At 43.6% G+C, this 21,667-nt stretch overlaps 1 protein-coding gene across 1 annotated transcript in view; it reads left to right on the top strand.

The window, feature by feature from the left end:
• Nucleotides 1–21,667, top strand: part of LOC123503990 (G protein-coupled receptor kinase 1-like) — a 140,818-nt gene that overhangs the window by 102,126 nt on the left and 17,025 nt on the right. Inside the window, exon 3 of the mRNA XM_045254186.1 lies at nucleotides 9,992–10,065. Within this exon, the coding sequence (XP_045110121.1) occupies nucleotides 9,992–10,065 (74 nt within the window). The remainder of the gene's footprint in view (nucleotides 1–9,991; nucleotides 10,066–21,667) is intronic.

Genomic DNA, 21,667 nt, shown 5'->3' with positions numbered 1-21,667 from the left:
TGTGATACCAGACCCCACGAGATTAGATGTGTAGTATCGAGTCTGGTGAACAATAATCGAATGCCGCATCTTATTTTGCTTCCTCTTTGGGTACACTTCATATGCTTCTTTCTCTTTTCGCATCAGATGTTCGGCGAGTACTATGCAGTGTTTTTATATTCGTTCTGGTTACTATTTAGCGATTTTGTACAGCTTCAGAAACTTAAATAAATAAAATCGTCTAATCATACCCAAAAAATCATGGTAAAAATACATCTCAGTACTGACGGGGTAGAAAACCTGTGGAATGTGGCGCTGTGATGGCCTCGGCACGTACTATTCCTCGTAGACGACACAGTGCAGTTCTATCGCTTCTTTTTACTACCGTGTGTCAGAATGGAAAATAACCACGAGCATATATACACGTAAAGTAATAACATTAATCCCGCCTGCCACTGTATGGGGAATCTTTTTGTTTTCATGTATGCATTTTTATATTTTTGTGCAACGTTGTGTGCGTAAAAGGAAGAAAAAGTGGACAAATTGTAACAAAAATAAATATTGTAATAGTAACATTTAAAGGCGGCCTTGTATTTACTTCACACTACTTCAGTTCTTTGCTTCTTTGTCATCATACCCCGAGTAGTGAACCGTAGTACAGTAAGGAGAGGTTTTCAGTCATCGCTAAACACAAATAGCCGATCTTACTCATACAGGCTCAAGAACTCACTGCAAACGTTCTTGTCTATCACTCGACAGGCGTAAGACTCGATACTCCCTCAGGTGCCAAGGCTTTCAGTGATGAGCGAGCAGTCACCGTCCTTGGGCAAGAGTGAGGCGTGTGTGGAAAGTCTTGAGTCTTATCTGTGGATCAAACTGTGATGATCTGCTCGATACTCTCCCTGGAATGGTAATGGTTGATGATTACGAGTTTTATTGCAGACACACGCACACACATGCACACGCACACGCACACACACAGTCGTTCGCTCTCGCAATGTAATTTCTCGGCAATATATAAAGACGAAGGGATTTTCTCGTGACTGAATGAAAAAAGTGGAAAAAAATCACCTGGCTCGCATGTTCCCAGACGTAAGAGGCGGAGGTGTGACGCGGAGGTGTTGGCGTGAGTGGCTGCCTTGCGTGACTTGCTGAGTGAGTCTTGGGTGGAGGATTATTGAAAGATGGACTCCACCTTGGGGAATGCCTTGGTGTGACGGATCCTGTTGCGATAAGAAGTTCTGTAGGAGCTTAACGCGTTTTTCATTATTGTGAGCATGAAAGAGGCATTAATGTTGTAATACGTGTGTTTTGCCTTCTGGTGTTTCGTTGTCACGTGACCTTGTAGCTGACTGACTGTAGTGTTCAAAGTACATATCAGTAAGAATCTTAAAATCGTCAACAAACATCAGCCGTGGTCAGTCAGTACTTGGAAGTGAAGTGTTCCGTCTCTCCCCAGCGTCACGACACACGGAGCCTCGCCGCGGAGTCTGTTGCCTGACGGTGTTTGTGAATGTGAAGTTCATGATGGATGGTTCTGTTCGGAAGAAAAAACGTCCCAGCAATGACGTAAAGGAGTGATTCATTACTTGCAGTGACACACAACACTAAATATAAATCACTCACTCACGCAGGCTTATGCTCTTATACATATAAATATATACGTGTGTGTGTGTGTGTGTGTGTGTGTGTGTGTGTGTGTGTGTGTGTGTGTGTGTGTGTGTGTGTGTGTCTCAAATAAGTTTTTATTAGTTAAGAAATTAGCGCAGGTATATCCTCAGTGTACTCAATGATACAAAATAAAGGAAAAGTCAGATGCCTGTCAGTCTGGTCCAACACGCATCTACAATACTGTTACACTTGAATATATTGAGAAAAATACGGAACGAACACTGACTGTTATTGACCAAAAGGAATGCTCCTCGCGAAGTATTTTTAGCACCAGTGCGTATTTTCAATTTTCAGGCCTTTCATGTGTTTCGTGAATAGTTTCTTTCGTGCCTCTGAGAATTTAATCAGGTCTTGAGTCGCCACAATACGGCAAGGTCACGGGCCCCGATGGCCGCCTCGGTGGCTGGCCGATCCGCGGCGTGTTGTGAGCACCAATCTGTCTGCCAGGGCTGCGTGCCAGGAGGAAACGCTCACCGAAGGTATTTACCCTTCATCGTTTGATTTGGCGCCATTGAATCGTTCATATTAGACAGGCTTCAGTGGCTGCGTGCCACTGAAGAACACTAACAATAATGCCAAAGTTGTATGCGACACTTGTAATAATAAATAAGTCATTCAGATAAGCATTGAAATAAGGTGACGCAGATTCAGGCAAATGAGTAGCGAAGTAGGTATGACAATATATGATTGAAATATTAGCGATGTTGACAACACGGAAAATGGCAGGTGACGGAGTGAAAATGAGAGTGAAGATAGCGATGGAATTTCAGACTTAAAACATGAATCACTGCATCTCTCCTCGCGTCAATACAGTTTAGTCGCTAATGCCCCAACACGAGCCCTGCAGCCGCGTCAGTCCCTTCTCATTCATACGTGGCGCCAAGTGGCTTAGCATCACCCACATCCTGCCCGCCTGCCTCGCCTCTCGAGCCGGGGAACCATGAACGGTAATAGGGGCCTTCACAAAAACGCTGAGGAAAAAAACATAATTTTTTTTATGGAGGGGAACTGAGAGCCAAGAGCACCTGCTGGTCTTTTTAAGGCGTAATGACCCTGAGCACGGAGCCCCATCTGTCCGCTACTGCCCGCTGAAAAAAAAAAAAAAAAAAAAAAAAAAAAAAAAAACGATTGTGGCTTGCCGAGACTGAGAAGAAAGGTGTGAGTGAAGGGGGAAGAATGGGCGGGATGTGTGGTGAGGTTGCGTTTGCTGTGGGCGTTGGAGTGCGCCGAGGAGCAGCAGCGTCGTGCAGAACAACAGAACGAGGTCACGCTGATCAGCACCGCGCCAGCCAACCTTCACTCAGCGGCGCAGAGCTGAAGGTTCTACTGAAAGGCCGTTGAAGAGAGAGTCCCCTTGGGGACGTGAGTCGATGAAGGAAGTATAAGAAGCACCACTCCTTGCACAGGTACTCAGGGGATTCACTGGAAGCAAGCACACACACACACACACACACACACACACACACACACACACACACACACACACACACACACACACACACACACACACACACACACACACACACACACACACACACACACACACACACACAGAAGCATACGTAATTTTGCAATGCATTCTGTGATGTGCAGTACAAGTATGACCCTTTAACCTTCCCTCTCCTTAACCATTGCGGCAGACCTTACCCTGAGGTGGACTCGAGTGCGCTGATCAAAACAATGAAATGAAATTTAGAAAATAAATGATAGATATGATATAAATTATAGATCAGCAATCTTGCTTTATCATAGTTGCCCTTTTAATATATATATATATATATATATATATATATATATATATATATATATATATATATATATATATATTGTACGTATTGCCGAGCGCGTGCGTGCATGACTTTTTTGGAGTGACATCGTGATGGTGTCAGCACGACACAGCCTCCGCACGCCACCTCTTGACGGCAAGTAGCAGAGAACCTTCCCGCTATAATTAACCTGCCAAGGTGAGCCAGCCAGCCGCGGGAAAGGGTGTCGGCCTATCGCGGTGCAACGTTCCTCGCGGGATGGTAAACTGTGGCGGGTATTTTGCACTGTCACCAACTCTCGTCTTCGCTGCGAGCCTCCGCAAAAATAGTTTGTATCACCATTTACTTTTGAATCCGAACTTTCATTTTGCATGCAGTAACTTTTGTTTTTGTTATAAAACAGTACATGACGTCACATTTGCTGCTTTTGAGCAATGTGCTTTTTTTCAGAGAGGATGGAGAGGCTGGCTGTACTAGGAATTTGACGTTTTCATTTTAGCATTGAAAGTGACTTGCAACCCTCTCGCCTTTCAGCGGATATCAGTGTTGTTATCTTGCTGGTGAATAGTGTTTGTCGCAAAACGATTCCCAGAGTGTGAGGGGTAGGCGGCGGCTGTGTCGCCTCACCCACACGCAGGAATGGAGCATATTTACGCTCATAACACTCCAAAGTGAAAAGTGTTTTTCCATCCTCTCAGCAGACTGTCTTAAAGCAGCAGTGCTTTACGAGGACACTGCGTCACACCAGCGATGCGTGACGCCAGCCACTCTGTCTTGCTCAGTAAATGAAATTCTAAATGTCCAATCACCGGAAAAAAAATGAGCCAATAGAAAATTGTAACCAGTCAGATATGGATGTGAAATTAAAAGCCGAATATACGAAATGGGTGTTATCCATCATAAAAGGACCGCTGTTGTGTTGACGATACTTTATTCAGAACGTTACATTTTTAACTGTTCACAACCAGTGCCTTGCTGTTAATGATTTTTGGCCGACTTTGTGTTTCGTGGCAGAAGACAAAGGGAAGGGAGAGCACAGAGTGTATGGGGAAAAAAAAGAGCGAGATTGATTGATTGATTAAAGAGAGAGAGAGAGAGAGAGAGAGAGAGAGAGAGAGAGAGAGAGAGAGAGAGAGAGAGAGAGAGAGAGACGCCCGGTAACCTGCCCAGGATGACCCTCCATCTATAATCTGCGGGAGTCGTTCATGAAGTTTTATCCTGCACTAGTTGTTCCTGCTCCTTCTGGAAACAGTTTGCTGGACTTTATCTTCCGAAAGCGTGTTAGAATTGCCGGCAGGGTGGATGGGGAGGCACCGCGTTCAAGCATGTGATACTTATGGTCTGGAGCAGTGTTGAGAGGGGCACTGGTGGTTGGAGGGTAGTGGTGGAGTAGTGTCTAAGTGATGAGGTATTAGCACGCTCTGGTGTGGCGTGGTGGTGGCCGATACTGTCTCTCATGGGGTCTTGACACGAAAGCAGTGACTGACAACTCGGTGGGTGCGGAATACTGTGGAAATAAAGACATTTGTCGTGGCTAGATGGCAGGTGCAGGACTGTACGGGAACAAAAGAAGCTCGTGTGGTAATTGAAGTGGAAAGAGGACGCGGTACATAGAGTGGAGTGGTAAGGAAGCCTGAAGGGAGCCAGGAGGGAACACTGCTGGCTGAAAGGGAACCAATCGATTTTTTCACCGTTGCAATGCGAAGTGAAAACAGTGACGACAGCAGAACACAAAGTGAAATTATTTATTTACTTTCATTAATAATTTCCTGTTGGGTGTCGGCGGCGACGATCGCATGGCAGGGTAGCGCGGGGACGCCACGCCGCGCGGAGTCCACCCGGAGAAAATGTTGCTTGTGTTGCGGTAATTGAATGTCAGTGGAACCGCTGCTGAATGACACCTCCCTCCCCTCCTTCCTCCCCCGCGCCTAACAGCACCCCCTCCAACCCCAGCACGTTTCGTTCCCACGCCGCTCGACGCCTCACTCCCACACCTGCCCCAACATCTCTGCTCACCTGCACCACCCTCTCCCCTCCACTCTCCCCCCTACGCCCTCCCCCTCTCCTCTCCCTCGCAGTATTGGAGTGACGCGCCCGGGTTGAGGCAGATCAAGCCCGCCTTTCATGCACACATCAGCGGAACCTTGTTTGTATTCACACCAGACCCAATAGATGCAGTGTCGTCGCGAGCAGCACATATTTGCACAAAGCTTTTCCTCTCTCAGACTCCACTGTTGCTGTTGCCCTGCCACCCATGCTCCACCTCAGAACTATTTTTATTTACCCTGTTACACGTATTGTATTATAATGTATTTGTTTTTTCATTTGTTTTCAGCATGTTTTGTCTTGCACTATAACTATTTCCACAACGTGCGAGCGTTGTGTCGATACCAGCCTATCTGTATCTAAATATATCCAGCAGCAACAACAGCAACAGCCACCACCACCACCACCACCATTACGATCCCAATACTGGACAAAGGCTCGCCAATCTTCTCCATGAGCCACGGCAACTGTCCAAAGTTTTACCTGGAAACTTTTCAGTCTCACTTCTTTATCTCAGACATTTAGGGTTTGGTCAGTCTGCCATTGTTCCATTTCTTGCTCTTCTGCTAAGTTCAGGATTAGTTAGATCAAGATAGATAAGGTTAGGTTAGGTTCAGGCTTAGCGAGGTTAGGTTAAAGGTGAAACAAATCGGGAAAGACAAAAACTTTACTGAATTCATATCATGGCTTTCCTTCACCATAAAGCAACGCGAGTCATGCCGTGTCCTCGTATTTTTATAGTTCACCATCTGAGGTTTTCCATAACACATTAAGGGCGTGAGGTGCATAGTGGTGACGCGGTGCCGCCCTGACCTGCCCTGCTGCTTTCCTGCGCTGCCTCTGTGTGTGTCATTATGTAGTCTGGCCATCGCTGTGCTGTTTGCATACTGATACTACGGTGATGTACAACTCATTAGTACATTGTTCACTTCCAAAGGCGCTCTCTCTCTCTCTCTCTCTCTCTCTCTCTCTCTCTCTCTCTCTCTCTCTCTCTCTCTCTCTCTCTCTCTCTCTCTCTCTCTCTCTCTCTCTCTCTCTCTCTCTCTCTCTCTCTCTCTCTCTCTCTCTCTCTCTCTCTCTCTCTCTCGGTAAGGAGAAAAATTTTAAGCAACCACTAGTAATAGAAAAACTTTTTGTCTGTCACCATGGGAAAGAAAACTTAAAAGCCACTTAGCAACTTTTGTGAGAAGATTGTCCAAGCAAGAGACGTGAATGTGCCCCCATTGGGATTTGAGAGTGAGCAGCAGCTGGTGTGCCGAGTGTTGGGTGCTCTGTTCCTCTGCAACTTTTCCCGTGTTTATAATGAGGTCGCTGATTCAAGCTAGTTTCCTTCACAAAGCATTGTCTTCTGTTACTTTTCCATACACACACACACACACACACACACACACACACACACACACACACACACACACACACACACACACACACACACACACACACACACACACAAGTCTTCTGTTACTTTTCCACACACACACACACACACACACACACACACACACACACACACACACACACACACACACACACACACACACACACACACACACACTCTCTCTCTCTCTCACTCTCACTCTCACTCTCTCTCTCTCTCTCTCTCTCTCTCTCTGTAACTGAATTTTCCCCTGTCAAAAAGAAATTTAATAAAGTAGTAAACGAATATTTTCCATAACAAACCTTTCAGCACAGCTCCCGCCTCGGCCCAGCGCGTCCCCAGGGCCCAAACCACCTATTCCCTGAACTATAAGCCCCAAAACCACCGAACCCATAAAGAAAGGAAGAATTTTATTTAGTCAATGAAATAAAAAGAAAAGTGTCAAAGTCTTTCAGTATAGTATCGATTTCTTTATATTCCAAGTGTCATTAGAGGGTAAGTTAAGGATATTTTTCGTTACCAAAGGCTTCTAAGTGATCTTGTTACTCAACACAGTTACATTTGATTTCCTCCATTGTGACGAAGTAAGAGGCAGGCGGAGAGTTGATGTAGTTTGTGAGATCTCTGAAGTCTGGGTTGGTTAAATAGATAGATAGAGTGTTTAAATAGATAGATAAATAGATAGGTAGATGGAAAGGTGGATGGATGGTTAGATACTGTAGATTGATTTTTTTTAATGTTAGATGAGATAACTGGCTAAGGGCAATAAAAAATATTAAAAAAAGGGCCCACTCAGTCCCCAGTCCCCTTACAAGCCTGAAAGGGTTATCCAAAATTCAGGGATTAATGTCTTGAAACCTCCCTCTTAAATATAGCTAAGTCACAGGAAGATGGAAATACAGAAGCAGATAGGGAGTTCCGGAGTTTAGTAGAGAAAGATATGAATGACTGAGAGTACTGGTTAACTCTTGCGTTAGGGAGTTGGACAGAAGAGGGGTGAGAGGAAGAAGAAAGCCTTGTGCAGCGAGTCACAGAAGAAAAGAATAGCAGTTTTTAATAGATGGATAGGTAGATGAATGGATGGGAAGATAGATAGACAGATTGACTGACTTATAGATAGTGACATAGACTGATATTACTTAATGCTTTTCGTTCCTTCTTGATTGAAAAAGAAACGCCATTCTTATTTGTTTACATATATATTATTTTTTTCAAGACAGGTGTTGTGAATTTACATACAAGGAATTGCTTTTCTTTAGTATTGCTTTCTTGCCTTCCATTTTCTGTCTTCCGTGAATTTTCAGAGGCAAAAGAGAATCACAAGAAAACATATTAGAGGAATTGAATCTTATCGGGATGATTTTAATTTACTTCTTTCTTTTCCCTCCCTTTTCCCAGTAATTTGTGCAGTGAATGTCAAGAGGAGATAACATAAGACTTACTGCAAACACGTGCTCTTTACTTTCTCATGTTTGGGCGTCACTGTTTTGTTTGCATGGCTGTTCTTGTTGCCCTGAGTGAGTCCTTAAATTGATTTCGGCTTAGTGTGATATTGTTTTTGCTGCTTGCGCTCTCTCTCTCTCTCTCTCTCTCTCTCTCTCTCTCTCTCTCTCTCTCTCTCTCTCTCTCTCTCTCTCTCTCTCTCTCCTTGTCTTTTTCTTTCTTTTCTTTTTCTGTCTTCTTCCTCCTCCTCCTCCTCCTCCTCCTCCTTTTTCTTTCTTTTCTTTATTTTCTGTCCTCCTCCTCCTCCTCCTCCTCCTCTTCCTCTTCCTCTTCCTCCTCCTCCTCTTCCTCCTCCTCCTCCTCCTCCTCCTCCTCCTCCTCCTCCTCCTCCTCCTCCTCCTCCTCCTCCTCCTCCTCCTCCTCCTCCTCCTCCTCCTCCTCCTCCTCCTCCTCCTCCTCCTCCTCCTCCTCCTCCTCCTCCTCCTCCTCCTCCTTCTTCTTCTTCTTCTTCTTCTTCTTCTTCTTCTTCATGAGCGTCTCTTCCTCCGTTTCTTTTTCTATCAGCGCATTGTACGACGTTCTTCCATTTGTTCCTGTCTATTGCATCTTTTTCTCTTCCTCCCGCTCTTTGCAACTCCCGCAATTCCATCTCTCCATCTCGTTCTTATTTCCTCCTTGATCTTCTTTTTTTTATTTTCCTTCCCTCAGTGGATTTCCTCAGAGCTCTCGATAGGATTCTCGGCTTGTTTTGCATCTTTTCTTATATCTACTACTTTTAACATGTATATTTACGTTATATTTTTTTTACGTACTGGATCTCACCTTGTTTCTCTTTTCTTGCTGTGTAGATAAGATAATGTTGATGCAGTTGCTTGAATTTGCTGTCCGAGTCTCAATCATGAACGTTCAATTCTTCGTGACGGCCAAAAACGTGTGACTGTATTCCTCGGCTCTTCTCAGTGAGCTCTTTCTTTCCTCCCATCTTCTTTGCTTTGCCTTGTCGTGTGCTAGGCCGCCTCGTGTCTCAGTGCGCTCTCAGCCTGACATGTTTAATACCCTCTTTTAATTGTGTTCGTATCTTTCATTGATTCAAACTTCATTGGACTTTCGTTCAGTAAATTCAGCCGAAATGTCTTTGCAGCTGAATAACGTACGCGGCACACCAAGCTCACGTAATGTTCCTAATTCAGTTTCCTGACTTTTCAACATCCTCAAGGCAATTTTTATGTTGAAACTCTCTTCATAACTACGTAACGTTCTCCTCCTAATTAAAGATGTAAAGTGAATCATTTCCACTCTGTCCGTCCGCTGCTCTTTCTGCGAGTATATAAACTTATGCCCCGCCAGCAATGTGAACAACCCCAGCCAGGGAAGTTAGGCAGCCGGGCAAGGCTACCCACGGCGCAATATTGTGTTGCAGTAGTTAGTTATTATTGTGTACGGACATTACTTTTTAAAGAGACTGCATGCCTTATGTGATGTGTGTGAGAAGACTTGACGAGATTACTTTTTATTACTATTTCTTTCATAAACATATGGCTTTCTGCACGTGAGGTCATTATTAAAGAGAGAGAGAGAGAGAGAGAGAGAGAGAGAGAGAGAGAGAGAGAGAGAGAGAGAGAGAGAGAGAGCACTTTCTCACTGATGACATCTCTTGAGATTGTTCATGTACTCATCAAAATTAAACCCCTTCTTTCTCTTCCTGCAGGTTACCTTCTCTACAAAGACTTCGTAGAAAACGTGTGTGAGGATCCTGTCCCTCAGCTCAAGTTTTACGAGGAGGTGAGTACTCGAGGCTCCAGTGTGGGGTGTGGAGTGCGGCGAGCGCCGAGCACGGGGACACGTGTGCGGCCCCCGCTAAGTGACATTGTGGGGGAGGGGGGTACCCACTCCAGGACGGCCTAATTAATGCAACTATAGACACGTGTGTGTGTGTGTGTGTGTGTGTGTGTGTGTGTGTGTGTGTGTGTGTGTGTGTGTGTAGAGAGAGAGAGAGAGAGAGAGAGAGAGAGAGAGAGAGAGAGAGAGAGAGAGAGAGAGAGAGAGAGAGAGAGAGAGAGATTAAATCTGTTACATCTCTTTCCTCTGCGTCGTTGCGTCGCGTGAAAATAGTTAATTAGTTTTCTCCATTTCCTCTTAAAGGTTTCCACTTTTACGGAAAGATGTCCACTTTTCGTTATGGTTTAAATTGCTTATATTTCACCGTGTTATTCATTTATTATTCCTGTACTGTGAGGCTTCAGGAGGACTTGCGTGTACCGAAGATGTCTCAGTCTGACTGCTGAGCTATGTTTCCATATATACATATAAAGCAACGTGTAAATTCCGTGGCGGCGTTAATTAGGGTTGAATCCCTCATCGAGACGCAGGAGATAAAAACCTCGACTTACGAAACGCGTGCAGTGAAACTCATTAGTTGGCCAAGTGTCAAAGGTTGTGGGTCTGGCAAACAATGCAGCCAAGGAGCTCCTCCCCCGGCATTATCACATCATACTTCATGATAAAAAATTCAATTATATTTTTAGACGAACGTTTGTCTAGATAAGATTACAAGATTTTAGCGCTGCACAGTAATGCTGGAGACGTACGACAGGTCCATTGAGGGTGAAGTGATGCTGATCCTTAAACCATCGTGCATGGAGACGGTTGTTAACACAAACCTACACTCGTTTAACTGAAGTGCCGCCTTGGTGTCTCCAAATGGCGAAAGTTTGCACTAAGTCAAGGGAAATACACAGTTCGATGCTGTGTCACGGAAATAGAAAGGATCTGAGCTTAAGTTTCACAAATTCATTAGATTTATTGATTTTTTGTATGGAAATGGAACTGTGCCGTCTCTTATATATATACTTTGCAACACGTGCACATGTATCAAATAAATACATTAATGGATGCAGCGTCACAGGATAAAAGGATTAGGCATAAGTGTTGCACAGCTAATGAGATTCCAACTCGTTTCGCATTCACATGAAAGGAAAAAAGTGAGCTTCCATTCGTATCCTGTGATACATACTCCATAATCCGTATTGAATTAGCTGAGGCATTTTAAGACGCCTCGTTTTCTCTTCAGCTCTATTTCTAGATGGTACAGTGACGATTTGTCAGTTTTTATCAGTTTTACCTCATTGACAATACAGAATGTTTGCCAAAATATTATTAAAATCACGAAAATATCCGTAGAAAACACCATTATTTTCTACTAGAGCCTGTTGCAGCTAAAAGTGGAAAGACATAAAGACGATTGAGGATGCGGTTCTTACGCCAATATGAAACCCTTTGCTTCCTCACCATGACTATATATTCAAAAGCCACAGAGATTGTTTGTTCTCAAGAGTATTTCACTTATCAATAATGTATAAATCTTGTTAATCTGTCACTAGAACCTTTGTAATCTCAATTAAAGCCTTTTTGGATGTAGTAGAGGTGTGGCGCATAAATATTTGAGACTACAGGTCTTTACCTCAGCCAAGGCTAGGAAGCGAGGGAATCATCTCTTAGTGAAGCACCTAGGCAACATTTCTAGGGCTGTGAGGTTTCGGTGTCGCATCCCTGTACAAGGAGTACGTGTAGTGGGATTCACTGCTTCACTGTGAGACCTGAAACCTCTTAATCATTCCAGGTGTAAATGAGTTTAGGAATGCCATACGCGTTGATGTAACTATGTATTCCAATTACTCCTTGTGCATCAATATGGAAACTTCGTGGTGCGTTATGTCCCTTCATTGTGTTGGTGTTATTAACAGAGAGAGAGAGAGAGAGAGAGAGAGAGAGAGAGAGAGAGAGAGAGAGAGAGAGAGAGAGAGAGAGAGAGAGAGAGAGCAACATTAGATTATTACCTGAGAGCATAGGATTCCGGAGACTTGCTTGATCATATAAAGGATATCTTCTGAATTATTTATTTCCACTGTAGTGAGTGTGACGGAATAGGATAGAATAATAGACCGTGAAAGAGAGAGAGAGAGAGAGAGAGAGAGAGAGAGAGAGAGAGAGAGAGAGAGAGAGAGAGAGAGAGAATATTACTACAGGGAAAGGATATGTACCAGGAAGTCTGTCTGTCAGCTGATCTGCCTAGTACCAGCAAAATATGTGTGAGGGAACGGGATGAAAATAGAAGAGAGAGAGAGAGAGAGAGAGAGAGAGAGAGAGAGAGAGAGAGAGAGAGAGAGAGATTGGTGCCCGTATTTCCGTCCATCCCCGCAGCGCCCCGTGATATCCCTCCCTTTCATTAGTATTCCCATTTGAGCGACACTGTTGAAGAGCCGCGCAACGCAACTCGCAGCCCCGCCACTGAAGCTTTATCTTATCACTCTTATTTATTTCGTTCCATTTTCGAAACGTGTAAAAAATATTGCACGATGTTAAATAAAAATATGTCCACTAACCAGGAAATTCAATGTTTTTTTTTACGTTTAGGGGCTGCGTGCATTTAAGGCAGGATAGTGGTGGTGGTGATAGTGGTGATAGTGGCGCGTGAAGGGGGCAGGTGCATTGTAGACAGATGATGGTAGCGGTACAGGTGCGTGGGAAGGAGAAAGATGTGTGTTTTTGCCGCCAATCCAAGAGACGATGTTGTGTGCTTCTATATGTCTCGCCTCTGCTCTGTGCTCTCACCTTCCCTGCCTTCTCCCTTGTCAACCCGTCACGATCATCACCTTCTTCCAAAAACATTTCCTTATTCACCTGGAAATTCTGATAGTCTCCTCCTACACACACACACACACACACACACACACACACACACACACACACACACACACACACACACACACACACACACACACACACACACACACACACACACACACACACACACACACACACACACACTCTCACCAGCAGCAGCAGCAGCAAGGTAACACAAGCAAGGTATACACAACCTCGCCCCATCCTCTGGCCGCCACTAAAGGCCTTCACACGTCGGTCTTGCTGGTGTCCTGAGGAAAAATGCGTCCGTTTGTTTAGAGTTGGGAGAGGAGGGATGGAGGTGCTGGCGAGGCTTGGGGGGTTCGTCTGTTTACCCAAGTGACGTAGGAATGACGTCACTTAGTCAGGTGTGAGGATGGCCTTGACGTACTGCCTCCCTTGCCTTGCTTCTCCTCTCGCTCGCGTCTCTCTTGCTTCGAGAACTCAAGCTAGCATCTCGCGCCTTACTTGTCCTGCAAACGTAGACAGTGAGCCAATTCAGGTATGAAGATGTCTGTACCAGGAGTGTTTGGGTCTCCTTCAGTGCCCAGTGTTTGAAATGATGTCACTCCGGCTGTCTTAACCTTCAGTGCCTCTTACGCTTCCTCACTCTCATGTCCTCATACTGCGTCACGATTTTTCTTACTCCTCCACTCGTGTCTGGCGCTGTTGCTTGCACCCTGCCTTGTTCTGTTTCTGTCACGCTAATCCATTTACTCTTATTTTTGTCTCTTAGTTTTTAGCGTCATTCTTACACGTTATTCCTTACTCCTTTATTCTTATCCTACTCTAGGCTTCGTATTCTCTCTCATTTAATTCCTTATATGTCACAAATTCCATCATTTTGTCTTGTTTTTGTCCCTCTCTCTGTTTTATCAGGCTATTTCTTATTCCTGTTTCCTTGTCTTGCATTTCCATTCACTCCTTTTCCTCCCTACTCTCATTTTGTTCCTCCTCCAGTCGCAAACTCCTTCACTCTGCCTCATTTTGTCCCCCATTCTGTCCGGCAAGCTATTCAGTCCTGCTCCTTTCTCGTCCTACATTCTCTGCATTGCCTCGTATTTTGTTTCTATGTCACAAGCTTCTTCAGAGTTTCATTTCGTCCTTCACTCTGTCTATCTCTGCCTCTAACATTGCCTTTCCGTCACGATCCCCTTACTGGTCTTATCAGCGTCCCTCATCACGGCTATCTCACTCTATGTAGGTCACCCTGGCTGTCACATTTCCCCACCCGCATTGTTTCTCATGTTGCGCCAGAGATTCACATTATTCTGTTTACTTTCCTTATACGTGCTCATTCACGGAGTCACAGGTTATTCAAGCGCAGTTCCCCATCGTATACCCACGCCTGCAATCATTCACCAGGTCTTCCTCACTTAAATTATCCTTATTCGCATTCAAGGTTAGGGAGGCGGTGGCGTAGTGGATAAGGCGGTGAGCGTGGGATCGAGCAGACGTCCACGGGTAGGTTTGAATCCCACCACATACCACTTTGAAGCTATGCCATTTGTCTTCAAGTATGCCTACAGGCGCTATAGGCCATAACGTAAAAAAAAAATAAAAATAAATAAATAAATGTTTCCTCGCACAGTCCTTTTCTCGCACCTATTGACTTGCATTTGTCTTCGCACTTCATGCTAACCTTCGCACTCTTTCAATCTTCTCCGTCTGTCCTTGTTGTAATTATCTCCTGCTTCACACACTCCTACGCACATTGCCTTATGATAACGAGGACTCTATTCGTATGGTCGGAGTGTGGCTTTCACGCTGAGTCCGTCAAGTGCTCGTAAGTTTACTGGTGTGGGTGTATCTCAAGAGACCAGTACCCCGCCAGGCACTTGGTGTGAGGTATCTTGTCACGAGTTACGCAGTATGTGGCTCCACTTGATCGCCGTGTGTTTAGAGAAACGTACACCCACGTCTTTCTAAATGAGTTATGTGATGGCTTAGTGTCTCCATTTCCATAAGATTATTTATATATATATTTTTATTTTCTTGGTCCATTCACGACTAGATATTTTTTTGTATGGTCATATGCTGCTTTTAGAATATGTATTGTTTTACGACAGCTACTTGAATGTAGTGTAGAATATACATAATTTACTTCCCTTTCTTTTTTTTGTTGTTGTTGTTGTTGTTGTTGTTGTTGTTGTGTGTGTGTGTGTGTGTGTGTGTGTGTGTGTGTGTGTGTGTGTGTGTGTGTGTGTGTGTGTGTGTGTGTGTGCGCGCGCGCGTGTCGATGCAAATGGATCTACAATGCTCTGAATGTTAACAAAGAACGACCATGACAGCAAAAAGGTTAAAGCATATCAGATTTCATCTATTCCTTTTCGATTTCTGTTCAGCTTTCATCAGGCTCGTGGTCCTGAACGCTTCGGCCTCTCACAAGAACTATTCCCAAAGACCACAAAGATGATTAATCCGATTCTCACGGTGATTTTCCTCCTTACTGGTGCAGATTTCATGTCAAACTATCAATAGGATCATAAAGTGCAATAACCATCACAAGAGCCTGAGTCTTGTGGTCGGAATGAGGGTCTGAAATGTTTGAAAATACGGTCGTATATTTAACACACGAATCCATCGGCTGACACCACCACATTTCACCCGTTTTGCATTGCACGCATTCCTTCACACACCCTTGCCCACATTCCCTCGCACGGTTTTTATCCTTTGCTTCCGCCTGATAGCAGGAGCAGGAATCGCTGGTGCAAGTATCAGCATAAAAAAGATTAACATTTTTTTGAGTTCGTGTTCCCATCAAAAGGTAGTGATGAACTTCAAGTTCATCATTAAAATGTTATTTTGGGATGTGGGATATAAAAATTTCTAGTCAGTTAGGTACGCAGAGTGAAACACGTGTGGTTGTGATAGCTGGCGTGTGCTGAATGGGAGCAGGGCTGAGTGTAAGCAAGACAGACAGACAAACAATGCCATGGGACATAGTGGGCAGAGACAGACGGACTGCGTGGGACGGGCTGGCCAGAGATAGGCAGATCACGTGGGACGAACTGGGCCGAGATAGGCACATGACTCTTTGAAACTGGCTGGGAAGGGACTGGCATACAAAATTATGGCGTTTTTTCCTTTCTTGTTCATTTGTGGGAGTTCATTAATGCAGCACCGCCTGCATCCACCACGCGGGTGTCACAGTAGACACTTGCCGCCACTGTGTGTGTGTGTGTGTGTGTGTGTGAGAGAGAGAGAGAGAGAGAGAGAGAGAGAGAGAGAGAGAGAGAGAGAGAGAGATTATCGTCTCCCTGGGAGTTGTATCGCTCAGTATGCTTCACCCGCGCTCCGTCTGACGTCATTCTCTGCACTTTTAGGTGGTAGAATTTCATGAAAAATTAACTTCTATTGTTGTACAGGAAGTGGTTAAGTTTTCTTTCTTTGTGTTGGGTACGCATTTTGAAATATTCATGATTCATTTATACCCACTACCTTGACTCGTCATGCCTGATGTTAACGTCTATTATCGCAGAAAGGAGGGCACGACACTCTGAGACTCTTAATGTATTTTTATGGCTGAGGGATTTCACAACATCCACTGTTACGTTCCTGCGCTTTATCATGGGTGGGAGAGTTCAGCACACGGGTGGCTGGCTGGCTGGATGGAGGCGGTAGGGCGAGTGCAAGTAACTTACAGCAAGAGTCTGCCAGGAGGGGATGGGCAGTGGGCGGTGGTGTGTTAGGCTTCCTCACCTACTGCGCTCCTCTGTGTGACTTTGGATAATAAAGACTCTTGTAGCCTAGTGTCCTTTGAGGTTAGGCAAGGCAGTAGGATAGTAAGGGAAGGCTCCTGGATCCATAATCTAAACACTTCCACGCCGCAGGTCCATTACGTGTATTCAAAAGACCCAGACTGAAGAAGTACGAGGCCTAACAAGACTTCAACAGAAAAAAAAAAAAAACATTCTTAAAAACCCGGCTAATCATCTCTGTGGACTTTGAAAATTATGGTGGTGGGATAGCAAAGCGTTTCAGAACACGCCCTGAAGTCTTGCAGTTTCAACAGGAGAGACACTCTTAAGAAACCGCATCTAATAATCTCTGTGGTCTTTGAAAATGATCTTGGTGGGAGAGCAAAGCGTTTCAGAACCCCCCCTTGAAGTCTTGCAGTTTAATGTTGTACCTCAGAAAACACTAGATGGGAGGGACTTGTCGGAGCGAGTCAGTGTGTGCTAGATAGTTAGTCGTTATGCTCAGCTGGCGATCCCCGGTGGTGCAAGACTCCTAGATGAGTTTATTTTGGTGATTTGTCTTGATAGTGTTACGAAGCCAATGTATACCGGAGAGAGGGGCTTGTGCTCTCTCTCTCTCTCTCTCTCTCTCTCTCTCTCTCTCTCTCTCTCTCTCTCTCTCTCTCTCTCTCTCTCTCTCTCTCTCTCTCTCTCTCTCTCTCTCTCTCTCTCTCTCTCTCTCTCTCTCTCTCTCTCTCTCTCTCTCTCTCTCTCTCTCTCTCTCTCTCTCTCTCTCTCTCTCTCTCTCTCTCTCTCACACACACACACACACACACACACACACACACACACACACACACACACACACACACACATCAGCGGCTATAGCTGTAAAGTTAATAATGATTTGGAAGAAAATACCTTTACACACACACACACACACACACACACACACACACACACACACACACACACACACACACACACACACACACACACACACACACACACACACACACACACATTACCAAGAAGGGAAGCTGAAGAAAGAATAATACTGTTGGTATAATATATGACTTCGATTTATAAGTCAAAAGTGTCATTCACCACCCACTTTTTTATTGCTGGCTTGGGAGCATTGACCAAACCCCGCCGTATCCTGCCAACTAACGCCACATCCACGCACGTCTGTTCCCCTTTCAGTAGATGTGGTTGTTATCCCTAGAATTACCACCTACAGAGCCTTAGATGTGCGGAACTAACGAAGCAAACACGGAGGCAGTCAAGTGCAAGTATCCTCGTTGCTTCTTGACAATAACAATACCGTCACTGCAACACCAAGCCTGCATCTCTCAGCTGTATTCTGAGGCACGTCAGTTACACTAGTTTATAAATGATTCGCAGGTTAGATGCTCTTGAGAATCCGGCTAATTATCTCAATGGCCTTTGAAAATAGTCGCATTGAAAGTGTAGAGCGTCTTTGAATACAAGTCTCTGGATCTTATTGAGAAACGCATCTGTCCACACCTTCACTTCACTCAAAGGGCTATAATTAAAGTGATACTGGTTTTCATGGATGTTTTTTTTTATGATCCTGGCAATACAGCAAGGATATCTTAAGATTTTAACACGAAAAGCACTTGGGAACTGGATTACTTATTTATCGTTGTGAGAGAGCAAAGTGTTTCAGAATACGAGTCAAAGTCTTCAGTCTAAACGATACCCGATCATGTTGGTGTTATGTCATCAAGTGTTTTTCGTTCAACTCTCCTATAAAAAATTCATAACCTCTTTCTTTCCTCCATACATCACTGCACCTACTCCCTGAGCGTCCCCTGTGATCAACCTCATAATATACAGTGAATTTTTGCCATCGCGCCGGTCGCCCAACGCTCATGTAAGAAATCTATAACAGGTTCCCCTTTCCTCACCATCTCCCCGCTAATATAAAGCAGATGATCGCCACACCGGCTGGCTCAAGATCCATATTCGGAAACGCTTTGCTCTCTCACCACTATTTTTCAAGGCCACAGAGATGATTAGCGGGGTTTTCAAAAGTGTTTCTCCAGTTAATAATGTAGAAATCTTATCACTCTGCCTCTAGAACCGTAAACACACACACACACACACACACACACACACACACACACACACACACACACACACACACACACACACACACACACACACACAAACTCATGTAAGTTTAAATAAAGTCTTTTGAAATAGTGGAGGTGAAGTGTAAAAGTGCTTAAGGATGCGAGCCCAAGGACCAGGCAGAGGAGGGCGGGCATCACGTACGAAGATGTAACACTTGAGTTAGGAAAAGAATAGATGACTGATAGTGGGAATATGCTTGACAGATTTCCCCTTTACCCTTTCTCGCTTCCCAGAAAAGCACATATTCAGGACCACAGGGTTAAGAAAAGGGTGAGCACAAAACTATGTAGCATTTATAAGTTAGGAAAATAGGAGTGTATCGGAAAAAAAAGTAGGGATCATGTATAGTGTTAAATTATTTGACAGATTTTCTCTCTACCCTTTTTCGCTTCCCAGAAAAATACATACTCAGGACCTCAGGGTAAAAAAAAGTGAACACAAAACAATATCGCAATCATAAGTTAGGAAAATAAGAATAGAGCATCTACAGTGAAATTGGTGGGCAGATTTTCTCTCTACCCTTTCTCACTTCCCAGAAAAGCACATACTCAGAGGCACAGGGAAAGAAAAGTGAACACAAAAACAATATTTTATTCATAAGTTAAGAAAATCGGTATCGGAAAAAGTAGGGATCATGTACAGTGTCAAATTATTGGACAAATTTTCTCTCTAGCCCGTCTCGCTTCCCAGAAAAGCACGTACTCTGAGGCACAGGGAAAGAAAAGTGAATACTAAAACAATATCGCATTCATAAGTTAGGAAAATAGGAATACAATATCGAAAAAAAAAAAAAAGTAGGGAGCATGTACGGTGTCAAATTACTGGACAGATTTTCTCTCTACTCTTTGTCGCTTCCCAGAAAAACACATACCGAGGCCTATAGGATTAAAAAAAAAAAAATAAATAAAAAAAAAGGTGAACACAAAACAATATCGCAGTCATAAATTAGAAAAATTGGAGAATATGGGACAAAAAAAAAGTAGGGAGCATTTACAACACCCACAACTTGAACAGCACATGCTAAGCTTAGAACCACAAGAAAGGAAGGATATTAAAAATGAAAAATAAAACAAGTTAGGAAAAGAAAAAGAAATAGAGGACAGGAATAAACGCTGAGAAATCCACAACAGATTCCTTTTACCCTTATTTTATCTTTCCTTCCTCCAAGAATAAACAGGAACACATTCTCAGGTTATGGTCGAGGAAGGAAAGGTGAAATAAAGCAACATCACGTTCATAATTTAGGGGAAAAGAAGAGAAATGCACAACAGATTCTCCTTACCTCTTCCCCCTTTGCTCTCACCTTTACACAACAAAGAAACACACGTTCATTTTAGGGCCACAGGAAGAAAGAACGTCCAATAAAAAAACATTGCATTCGTAAGTTAGGATAAAGAACAGATAACTTTAACCGCCTGAGTATCGTGATGCATCTCCATATTAAATCTGCTTACTATTTGGTGATTCTATACAGCTTCAGAAACTCATGTGGGGAGTAAAATAGAGAAGACTCTGTGATGTTTACCTTTCTTCCCACCGCCATAACGTGCATTTCAGTGTTATTCCTGTCCTCTGCTCTTTTTACTTAACCCCTTGAGCACCATGACGCTTTTCCATATTCATTCTGCTTACTATTCGGTGATGCAGCTTCAGAAACTTATGTTGGGGGGATTAAAATAGTGAAGAATGTTGTCACTGATCTTCTCACCTCCACAGACTCTTCCTAATGTCAATAAAATGGCCTAATCGTACACAAATCTCAAGGTAAAATATGTGTCTCAGTATTGAAGAGGTTACATAAACAGGGAAGTGCACGATAGCTTCTACTTACCTTGCCTTGCTTGATAATCCTCTCACGTCCACCGAAAATAAAGAAATAAATAAGAACTCACATACACAAGCGAACATTAAACAACACATTCATAAGTTAACCTCTTCAATACTGGGACGCATTTTTACCTTGAGATTTGTGTACGATTAGACCATTTTATTGACGTTAGGAAGGGTCTATGGAGGTCAGAAGAGTAATGGCCACAGTCATCACTATTTTAATCCCCCAACATAAGTTTCTGAAGCTGCATCACCGAATAGTAAGCAGAATGAATATGGAAAAGCGTCATGGTGCTCAAGGGGTTAAGTAAAAAAAGCAGAGGACAGGAATAACACTGAAATGCACGTTATGGCGGTGGGAAGAAAGGTAAACATCACATTAAGCAACGCCATACTCGTAACTCTGGAGAAGAAACACTGTACAGGAATAGCAGTAGGGAAGTGCTCGTCAGACTCTTGCCCTCCCTCGCTTCCTCGAAAAAAGAAAAAAGCCCCTCATGACCACAAAGGAAAGGGGAACATCTAGGACATGAAGGGGGGAATATATGTAAGTAGAATTATTCTAGTGAGGAAGTGCACGGTGAACATACGGAAAAGTAGAAGAAATAAGAAAGATATGTATAGATGAATGTTATTATTTTAGTGAGAGAGAGGAAGTGCATTGATGACCAACACTTGCATATAGAAAAAGAAAATACTGGAAACGTAAGGATAAAAATGAGGAAAAACTATGTAGATAACAGTTTTTATTATAGTGAGAGAAAGCCTTAAAAATGATCAATAGAATAAACTGTAATTATTAGAGTGAGAGAGAGGAAGTGCACTGTGATGACCGACACTTGTATATAGAAAAGTGAATATTCAAAACGCAAGGAAGAAATAAGGAAAAATATATAGATAACTGTTTTTATTATAGAGAAAAAGTCTTAACCAAACCTTATCAATAGAATAATAAACACCCAAGAAAAAAGTATGTAAAACAGATTAAATACTATAATACAACCTTAACGAACCATTAAGAAAAAAAATAA

This window comes from Portunus trituberculatus, chromosome 15, assembly GCF_017591435.1.
Source record: "Portunus trituberculatus isolate SZX2019 chromosome 15, ASM1759143v1, whole genome shotgun sequence".
Lineage (NCBI taxonomy): Eukaryota > Metazoa > Arthropoda > Malacostraca > Decapoda > Portunidae > Portunus > Portunus trituberculatus.
This window is presented reverse-complemented; position numbering and strand designations above follow the sequence as displayed.